General features: G+C 38.2%; 2 protein-coding genes across 2 annotated transcripts; one reads left to right on the plus strand and one right to left on the minus strand.

Annotated features, from left to right (window-relative positions):
- The first annotated feature begins 491 nt into the window (after positions 1 to 491).
- On the plus strand, positions 492 to 2,142 carry LOC118733710. The gene is made up of 2 exons (XM_036463238.1): positions 492 to 1,491; positions 1,691 to 2,142. Exons 1-2 carry the CDS (start codon positions 1,432 to 1,434, stop codon positions 1,826 to 1,828), a joined length of 198 nt encoding a protein of 65 aa, XP_036319131.1. The 5' UTR covers positions 492 to 1,431; the 3' UTR covers positions 1,829 to 2,142.
- Positions 2,143 to 4,892: 2,750 nt separating this feature from the next.
- LOC118733711 lies at positions 4,893 to 10,655 on the minus strand (the record flags this gene model as incomplete). Its single annotated transcript, XM_036463239.1, is given in 6 exon segments — positions 4,893 to 5,645; positions 6,250 to 6,471; positions 6,763 to 7,869; positions 7,943 to 8,086; positions 10,179 to 10,305; positions 10,396 to 10,655. Coding segments are annotated over 6 exon segments (1,983 nt in total). The 3' UTR covers positions 4,893 to 5,496.
- Between the last annotated feature and the right edge of the window lie 213 nt (positions 10,656 to 10,868).

Consider the following 10,868-nt stretch of genomic DNA (forward strand, 5'->3'; position numbering starts at 1 on the left):
AAAATAGGCACAACTGAATTAGGATAGTTTGTCTGACAGCGCTGGGATAAAATGAAACAATCCTACTTGGCTCAGTACAAAGTTATAATAGTTTATCGTGTTACGATAATTCATCGCACGACGCACAAGATGGGATAAATTAATAGCTATCGATCACTTACGATAAAGTTGCTCGGATTTATTGGTGTTATTTTGTAATTTTGACGAGTATTTATAATCATTGTTTAGGGATCATTTCCGTATAGCTTTTTGGTTTTGATTCCATTTCGCGTTCTTTATTTTTGCATACGATGCCGGATTCGACTAAAACCACTTACTAAAATAATGCGATTCTTCTCCGTAAAATGAAAGTTTAATTTTCGTTGCTATGTATTATCTTCCTTTGATCTAACTAATACTAGTTATGTATATTTAAAAATTTTATGTTTCATTTTTATTTCTCCAAAAACAAATGAGATAGTAAATTAGATGTATTTATCATTGTATCAACCTGAATCCGAGAGGCAAGTTCCTGCAGGGGTGGACTTCGGTGGTTTTTCCAATCAGCATTTATCGAGGTGAAGAGAAATATTTTCCCTCTTCGATAGAATTGCGATATCGCAAATGTTACTATAGCATAACTGAAAAAAATCCTTGTGAATAAAATTATGAAATAATACCTTTTACTACGGCATTGATGATTATAAAATTATTTTTTATCTACTCAAAATGTAAATTATAAGGTTGGGCAGTATTTTATGTCTGGATTTTGTCGCTACTTCCTTCTCATTGAGATCATCGTACATTATCCACTTTCCTCTTCAGAATACTATGCCGATTAGTGGTCCAAACTGGTTGAATATCGCGAACCAGTATTATTTATACCCTTAAAGGCGACGCAACTAGCTAATTTAAAAGTTTTCTGGCTAGCGCGCCAAGACTTCGGGATCTTTACGAGATGCAAGCAGGTGCAGCTTACGACGAGCTGCACTAAGACAGGAACGTACAATACGGTACAGCGAATTGAAGTTCCACTCTGCGGAAGTTAGGCTTTCGATGCATTCTCCTTGTATACAAAAAAAACATACATTCAAAATTCCACTTTATAAAGTTTGCTCTTTATCTTATTGCTCTGGTCGCAGTCGATATTCTTCTGTTCATATTTCAGGCGTTTTTTATCTGGCTGTTTGTCATCAGTTCTAATTTACCTTACATTTTCCTAGCGTTATTATCGAATCCCTCTTAAAAAGCCCTAACATCGATTTATCAGGATCTAAAAAATCTATTATCATTATTATTATTATTAAATCAATTTTACTTGGATAGGGTTTTAAAACCAAAATAATTATAACCACCAAAACTTTAACTTCCCAAAACTCACAAAACCCCTTTCCAGGCAACAACTCATCAACGCCAGCGCCTAGCCTTTACCGTCCTGAGCTCTTCGGTCTCATGGGTCTCTCGGCGTATGTACCAGCCAAGCCAGTGGAAATCATCGATGGAAATTCAAAAGTAAATCGCGCTAAAATCAAATAAAATTCAACATACAAAATACCCGAGAAGACGACAGCCATACTCAACTCATATGCATTTTCTCTTCTTCTCCAAATCACTAAACATCGAAAACATACCACTACAACTACACTTCATACACTGACATAATTCATCAACATTCCACACAACTGCACACAATTCACATACCTACAAATAGGTCCTGAATATTATAACAACGACGCCAGCTAGTGAGCAACAGGATGCAACAACCAGACCAATGGCATTCGTCGAGCAGTTGTCGATGGTGAAGAAGGGTAGACGACTGCGTTCCACAATGTCGCCATCGCCAAGATAAATATATACACGTGCTGAAAATTACTCACAACTAATCGAAATGGAACGATCTTGTGGACTCATATAACTTTTGTAATATAATTTTTCAATCGATATTTTGGTGTAACTAAATGCGTATGTCATATTTAAGCGCATTTAACATTTAGTAACTACTCTTAAGGATGTAATTTAATTAAAGCAATTATATATAGTGAAAGCTCTAGGATAAATCAGTCCCAATGTGCTGAATTTAGTTTTAAGAATAAAAGTAATATGGACCCTAAATCGTTGTATGCGAAATAAAGTTTTAAAATTAAATTGAATTAAAAAAAAAAACGACCAAAGCGAGACAAATAAGTGTTGAACCTACTAAATATGTATTTTTGTATTAAAAAATACAGAAAGTTTAAATTTTTTGATACGATTTTTACTTTTAGCAAAACGTTTCCCATTTTAAGCAATACGTTTTTTAGCTCATTCTGGGAATTATAAATTTAATATTTTTATGTACTTCAATCTATTTAATAGCTTTAAATAAGATTAATTTTAAGCGTATGATTGTCTAGATGATTTTAATAAAGTAAAAACTAAAGATGATAAATGTTTTATGAAACGAATTCAGCCATTTTACCTCTAGGATAACTAAACTTGGAAATTATTAAAAAAAAAATTCAATTGAGCTTTTCCTGCCCCATGAGCATAGGTCCATTCCTACGGCCGGAAGTTTTACCCTCAAAACTCCGCCAGACCGGCAAAAATCAATTTCGGAGGCCCACCGACAAAAAAATACCAGGCGAGCAGAAATGGGCAGCAAGCGGCAGCTGAAATTTTTTTTAAAATTTTTCGTTTCCTGCCCCTGAGCATAGGCTACATTTCCGCGGCCGGAAATTGTATCCAAAAAATTCGGGAAGTCCGGCAAAAATCAACTTCCGTGGCCCACCGACAAAAAATACCAGGCGAGCAGAAATGGGCAGCAAGTGGCAGCGGAAATTTTTTTTTTAATTTTTAGTTTCCTGCCCCTAAACATAGGCTACATTCCCGCGGCCGGAAATTGTATCCAAAAGATTCGGGAAGTCCGGCAAAAATCAATTTCGGTGGCCCACCGACAAAAAATACCAGGCGAGCAGAAATGGGCAGCAAGTGGCAGCGGAAATTTTTTGTTTAATTTTTCGTTTCCTGCCCCTGAGCATAGGTTACATTTCCGCGGCCGGAAATTGTATCCAAAAAATTCGGGAAGTTCGGCAAAAATCAATTTCGGTGGCCCACCGACAAAAAAATACCAGGCGAGCAGAAATGGGCCACAAGTGGCAGCGGAATTTTTTTTTTTAATTTTTCGTTTCCTGCCCCTAAACATAGGCTACATTCCCGCGGCCGGAAATTGTATCCAAAAGATTCGGGAAGTCCGGCAAAAATCAATTTCGGTGGCCCACCGACAAAAAAATACCAGGCGAGCAGAAAGGGTCAGCAAGCGGCAGCGGAAATTTTTTTTAAATTTTTCGTTTCCTGCCCCTGAGCATAGGCTACATTTCCGCGGCCGGAAATTGTATTCAAAAAATTCGGGAAGTCCGGCAAAAATCAACTTCGGTGGCCCACCGACAAAAAATACCAGGCGAGCAGAAATGGGCAGCAAGTATCAGCGGAAATTTTTTTTTAATTTTTCGTTTCCTGCCCCTAAACATAGGCTACATTCCCGCGGCCGGAAATTGTATCCAAAAGATTCGGGAAGTCCGGCAAAAATCAATTTCGGTAGCCCACCGACAAAAAATACCAGGCGAGCAGAAATGGGCAGCAAGCGGCTGCGGAAATTTTTTTTTTAATTTTTTATTTCCTGCCCCTGAGCATAGGCTACATTTCCGCGGCCGGAAATTCTATCCGAAAAATTCGGGAAGTTCGGCAAAACTCAATTTCGGTGGCCCACCGACAAAAAAAATACCAGGCGAGCAGAAATGGGCAGCAAGTGGCAGCGGAAATTTTTTTTTAAATTTTTCGTTTCCTGCCCCTGAGCATAGGCTACATTTTCGCGACCGGAAATTTTATCCAAAAAATTCGGGAAGTCCGGCAAAAATCAATTTCGGTGGCCCACCGACAAAAAAATACCAGGCGAGCAGAAATAGGCAGCAAGCGGCAGCTGAAATTTTTTTTTAAATTTTTCGTTTCCTGCCCCTGAGCATAGGCTACATTTCCGCGGCCGGAAATTGTATCCAAAAAATTCGGGAAGTCCGGCAAAAATCAACTTCCGTGGCCCACCGACAAAAAATACCAGGCGAGCAGAAATGGGCAGCAAGTGGCAGCGGAAATTTTTTTTTTAATTTTTCGTTTCCTGCCCCTAAACATAGGCTACATTCCCGCGGCCGGAAATTGTATCCAAAATATTAGGGAAGTCAGGCAAAAATCAATTTCGGTGGACCACCGACAAAAAATACCAGGCGAGCAGAAATGGGCAGCAGAGGCAGCGAAAATTTTTTTTTTAATTTTTCCTTTTCTGCCCCTGAGCATAGGCTACTTTTCCGCGACCGGAAATTTTATCCAAAAAATTCGGGAAGTCCGGCAAAAATCAATTTCGGTGGCCCACCGACAAAAAAATACCAGGCGAGCAGAAATGGGCCGCAAGTGGAAGCGGAAATTTTTTTTTTTATTTTTCGTTTCTTGCCCCTGAGCATAGGCTACATTTCCGCGACCGGAAATTTTATCCAAGAAATTCGGGAAGTCCGGCAAAAATCAATCGGTGGCCCACCGGCAAAGAATACCAGGCGAGCAGTAATGGGCAGCAAGCGACAGCGGAAAATTTGTTTAAATTTTTCTTTCCTGCCCCTGAGCATAGGCTACATTTCCACGGCCGGAAATTGTATCCAAAAAATTCGGGAAATCCGACAAAAATCAATTGGTGTCGTTTCATCAGCTGCGAGCAGCGCTTGATTGTCAAAATTTTGTATTTCTGTAGTGGGTGAGGGAAAAGGGAGTGTTTGAATTTTTGGCGGCCCTTTTTTCATTCTGTGAAGAATAGCTGAAAGGTGGTACCTTATATAAATTCGCCTTGCATCCAGTTCTGTTCTAAGAGTTTTATTTAAAATTAAAAAACCAAGTCCTAAATGGATCACCCTATATGTACATATGTTTATTTCCAAATCGACCCATTCCCTAAAAAGTAAGGTAACCTTATACATATGTACATAAAAAATCTTGTTTTTCTTTATTTATATATCACATTCGAAAATAAGTATGTTTGCATAAGCAAAGGTTTTTAATCCGACATAATTCTTTAGATACCACATATTTTTGATTATCGGAAAACCGAATGTTTTTGGCATTTTTTTGGACTTTAACGTTACATACATTTATTAATGGCTTAGTACAGCTACTATAAAACAAGGAACTTTTTAATTTTTATATATGTACAAAAGAGGGAAGTGTGGGATTTATAATAGAATTCTCGAGTTGCTTAAAAAAAATATATAATAGTCTTCGTGCGTACAAAGTTGATCCCTTTTCATGTAGAAACACAAGTCTTTCCAAGAGGCTTCCGATATGCTTTGCTATTTCTACAAAGAGTAAGTGAAATGTTATCGCTGGCAGCACAAATCTCTAATATAAATCACACATTCCGGTTTGTGTCTTTCATGTGACAGCGCCATGTGACAACGTCATCTGCCGGCAATTAAGTAAATGTCTAGCGACGTTAATAGCATACAGTCACGTATCGCAAGGTTGCTGACGATTACGGCGTCGACGACGGTGACGCCGCACTAGCGCCTCTATCGACCACGAAGTAGCAGCCATAAATGACATTGCGTTGAGGAAATGCAGGGTGATCGAGTAATCGAATCGATCGCGTATGAGACCTGAAATTAAAAACGTGGCAATGTGTAGTGAATGCAGGTAATAGCAGCAGTGGAAAAGTAGGTTCCGTACTACATAATTTAAATATAATGGCCCGTAGTCATAGTCAAAATAAAGTCGACTTTAAAGTTAGTTGCAGCTTTTTTGACAGATATCCCATTGAAAATTATGTCAAAAAGCTGCAACTAACTTTAAAGTCGACTTTATTTTGACTATGACTACGGGCCAATATATATAAATATAATTTAAATATACGGCTGTACATTAGAGTGCATTATCACAAAAGATTGCGGGGTTTCCACTGGACTTATAAAATTTATTATATCTTAAGACATCCGTCAAAATATTTCAGAAATATACTAAGATTTACGTGAGTTAGACCGATTGAAAATATGTACCTCCAAAAATCAGTTTTCGTACTTACATGAATCTTAATATGTATAAGAAATAGTTTATATACCATTTTTTTTATCGAAAGTGATGCACCCTAATATACATACGTATGTATGTAGGTAAATATAAAACTTCATATACATACATATAACAGACATATTTGCAAGAAAAAGTTAATAATAGTGAAGCGTCAAATCCCTTTGTCCAACTCACCAACAAGCGGCCCACAAGCGAACGTAAACAGACCGGAAATGAGCAGTTGTAAACCGGAAGCGGCAGGCAAACGCTTTAACGGCACACAACTGGGTATGATGAGTGGCCAGAATATGGTGCGCACGCCTTTGCACATTCCGATCCAGACAAAGGTGCAGAGTATGACTGTGTAGGAGCGTGTGCAGGCTACAACAGTGCGTCCAATAGCTATGCCGACGACGCCTGTGAAAGGAAAAATTTTATTGTTGAATTTAAAATGCTAAATGATAGATATGAAAACGTATGCATGTATGTATGTACATATATGTATGCCGGTTCGAAAACACCTAACTAAATATTAAATAAAAATAACTGAGATAGCAAAATCTTTCACTCAGCCGTCGATATGTAAGTCCCTTGAAGTTATCTAAGAGACCAAAACTATTTTACCAAGCTAGATTATTTCACATAAATAGTGAACGAATGCTTACCAATAAAAACAAAATTGTATCTCACACCCACCTTAACCCTTACCTATTAGAAAGAACACTCGATTATCCCACGGTATTTTCTCCGTCACGAATGGCACAATAAAGCGTACGATAATATCCATTCCACCAAGTACTGACAACGCCGACGTCATTTGTGACGTCGTAAATCCGAAATCGTGTAATATGAAAGGCGTAAGTATGGAAAAATTCAATTCGCCGAAGTTGATCATCGTCAAACCCACCACTAAATTGACGAAAGTAAAGTCACGCAACAAATCTAGATCGAAGAACGCGATCACTTTTTGCATAAACGTAAAACTCTTCACCGACACAGCAGCATCGTCATCCTCTTCAGCCATCGGTTCCAGCTTTTTATCTGCAAACTTTGAGCGAAGCTGTGCCTTTTCGAGAAGCATACGCTCCTCGGCACAAGTACAATGCAATTGAGCTATCGCACCATGCAATCCACCAAGATGTGGCGCTCGGAAATTGGCATTACTGTTCGAATGTTTGAGCAACACCTCGTCCCGTTCACGTTTGAAGTTGTTCGGTTTGTAAACCTCGGCCGTCTTCAGTTCCTCTTCAGATATCACACGATTAAGACGAGTCATGCTCTCGATATCTTTGGAACTGGCTACGGTACGAAAGCGTGGTATACCACCTTTGTGCGTTGAGGTCAACGACAACTTCGAACCGAACCAACCGTCGTTGGCGCGCGACAACATCGGTGTACCCGGCTCAATTATTTCATACCCCGGCATAGCTTCGTCATCGTCTTGATACAAATATTGACTGGAAAAGATGCCATTACGTTTGTTTTGCTGTTGGCAGTATTCACACAGATAGTCTGGTTTGCCGGCTGCAATACCCGAATCTCCGGCCGTCTCAGCAATATCGGGTGGTGGCGCATGATAACGCACCGGTTGATAGACGAGTGCACAAACCATTGAATGTAGTGAGAGAGCGGCGAAAATGAACACCGTACCCTGCACACCATAGTAGGAGAGGAATAGTGTGACAACGTGAGGCAAGAATATCGGTCCCAAACCAGTGAGTGTCCATGAGAAGCCGGCTGCGCGGCGACGTTTGTTCTTGAAGTAGGTATTGATGGCAAGCGAAGAAGCGGAAACACTGATGCCCACGCCGAAACCTTTGCGGTGTGCGGAGAAAGCCGTATATTAGTTGATGTATGTATGTTTAAAAGCTATAAGTGTGAGACTTACCAAAAAGAATCGCATAGGTTGCCATGTAGCCGATGAAAGACTCACAGAACGCTGTAAGCATTAGACCGACAAAAATGAAAAGTGAACCCGCCAAGGCAACTTGACGAAATGTAAAGCGTCGAAACATAGGTCCATTTAAGAGACCTGGAAACAATAAGAGAGTTAACTGTATGAAATTATTTCGTAATTTTGTATGCCGAATTTATTACCCATAAATTAGGGTCTTAAGCAGAAAAATTTAAAAATTATTCAATATATGTACTAGAATGGGACACTGACGTTTAAAAGTTGAAGCAAAGAATCAGCGCTGTTTTTACTCATAGAACTGCTGATTCAGTCAGTCTTTTGTCAACCAAACGACTGCAGCTTGTTGCAAGGTGAAATTCATGCTAAATAGAATCGCGAAGTCTACTAGAAAATACCACAGTTTCAGCAGGAAAATCCTAGCTAGCAATATATTTCAAAGTAGTGAAATTAGGAACTGTACAGAAATGCTGCGTCCTGTCGCAACCTCACTCTTTGCTGAGACGGCTGAGGCCATGTCCAGGTATGATTAATAAAAGAAAAAAACTTCCGATTAACACTAGGGTGGGCCGAATATCCGTTTTTTTTTGCATTTTTATTTAGACAAATATGTTTCGTTATGCTCTAACAAATTCTTCGGCTCGTCCAAGGCTCAAGTTCAGTGTTGAGAAAATTTTTTTCTTAATTTACTTCGATCGCAAATTTAATTAATAACTTTTTTCAACCCCGCAGTCATAGCTAACAAATTAGTGTTTAAATAATAAGACTTGAAATTTGATTTTACCAAAAATTTAATAAAAAAAAATTATGTAAATAGGTTTTTTCCAAAAAACAAATACTTTTTCCTGATACTTTGAATTCGATATATAATTCGTAATTTACTAATTTTTTTCACACATAAATATTTCGTTCATGGACAGAAACACCGACTTTCTAATAAAAATCGCAATTATCTCAGAAAGCTAATCGCAAATAATTTCATAAAGTTACCTTTTCGTATGAAATTTAAATTCGTGTAAAATGTGCGACTTATCGATAGTTTTTACACATAAATATTATATTAATGTACAAAAACTACATTTTTTTTTTACTAAAATTGCAACTACCATCGAAACTATTAGTCCTGCATAATTTTGTATTAGTAACGTTTTTGTAGAGAATTAAATTTGCAATTGAAGTAAGCTAACACTTTATACTTTCATTAACTTGGGCAAGCCTAAGATATAGACCAAAAATATTTATTTTTTGCATCGATTTTTTTATTGCATAATAAACAATATTTTTGAAATTAATAGTGAAAATTAAAAAAAAAAAATTACTTTCAGCCCACCCTAATATGCACGTTTATCATATTCGAAAAATTGCTGTATACATTATAGCCGCTGCATATGACTTATGGACCAGACGAGATGATTGTGAGGCCTGAATAGCTTTAGGGTCGCGATTAAATGGAAAACCGACGGAAGACCATCCGAAAAACTCCAGATCTGATGGTTCATTGATCACGAATATGGAGATCTCTATGACGAAAACACCGCATTGGGAATGAGGAGTAAGCAAATGAATACTATCTAAGGCGATGTCTAGACCTGCAGTTAAGGCGATTTGACATTTGTCGTTAAATAAATGAAAACACATTGTAAAATGAGATTAAAAACCGGTACATCGATTGATTTCGATCAAGATAGATCTCTTGTTGTTGTTGTTGTTACAGCGGCCACAACAACCCCGCCCAGATCGGTTAATATCTCAGTCGTTGTCATCAAGCTCCACTAACGGAAGCCCTAAGAAGAGTGCAGACTCAATGGGGTCGGTCCACAGGGACAAAGGCGTTAGTGTTGTCGGGTTTTCCGGGTATACGCATGATCTCTAGTCCTCTACATGCGCTGCTATATCGGTTATCTGTCAGTTTTTGACCCATAATTTAATCGGTTAGAGATGGGTAAAAGAGATAAAGTTGTGTCAAAATATGTAGAAAAATTTTGGCGTCAAAATACGACGTATTGAAAATCAGCCTTTAGACCGTCCTAATTTCATTTGGAATTCTTTTTTCGATTAAGGAATGTGTTTTCTCATAGCGCTCTTCAACAGTGGGCAACTATGACTCCGATTTTTCTCACTACAATAAAGTGTGTAAAAAATTGAAGGGGATTTTATTTAAAATAATATTAGAGGTAATATTTCCGAAATATATGTAGCAGCTACTTATTACCTGTACATGCCGACACCGCTGGATTTGTGTTAATGATTGTCGTGATTTCTGAACTGGTTAGACCTAATATGGCCAAACGTTCACGGAATATAAAACCAAACTGCTGCAAGCATGGATAGATCGACAGCTGAAATATTAAGAAAAATATAATGAACATAATTAAACATAAATATGTATGCACATATGTAATTAAGACACAATTTAGGCCACTACTCACGTTCGAACAACCCGCAGCTATGCACACCAGCCAAGCCCAGCCACCATCTGGCGCTTTGAAATTCTCACCCAAATCACTTTTGTCACGCCGCACTTTCTTTGGCTTCGTCTGTGACGTGGTTTTTGTCGGATTTTTACTGTTATTTTCGATATTATTGTGTTTGACGTCGGTGTTGGATAATGTGGTCTCTCGATAGACATGGCTATTGATGTCGTACGTTGTTGACTTTCCCATTATTCATTGATATTTATAGGCGAGTACTAAAAATAGGAAAAAAAGTAAAATTAAAAGTTTCCACAGGCTGTCGAATAATAACTACATATGTAGCAGTGCGTGTATTAAGAAAAGTGATGAATGACTTTTGTGGACGAAGCCATAAGAGCGAGTATTCATGTACATACATAGATCAGGTCAAAGAAGGGCTGTAAAAAGTGCTTCCTTGCATGCCTTCTAGAAGGGCTTATCCATTTACA

Source organism: Rhagoletis pomonella, unplaced genomic scaffold (assembly GCF_013731165.1).
Source record: "Rhagoletis pomonella isolate Grant_MI unplaced genomic scaffold, Rhpom_1.0 Rhpom_scaffold_00002, whole genome shotgun sequence".
NCBI lineage: Eukaryota > Metazoa > Arthropoda > Insecta > Diptera > Tephritidae > Rhagoletis > Rhagoletis pomonella.

Coding starts and splice junctions, on each gene's coding strand:
- LOC118733710 (XM_036463238.1), top strand. CDS start 1,432: ATGGGTCTCTCGGCGTATGTACCAGCCAAGCCAGTGGAAATCATCGAT. Junction 1,492..1,690: donor TCATCGATGGAAATTCAAAA/GTAAATCGCGCT, acceptor ACCTACAAATAG/GTCCTGAATATTATAACAAC.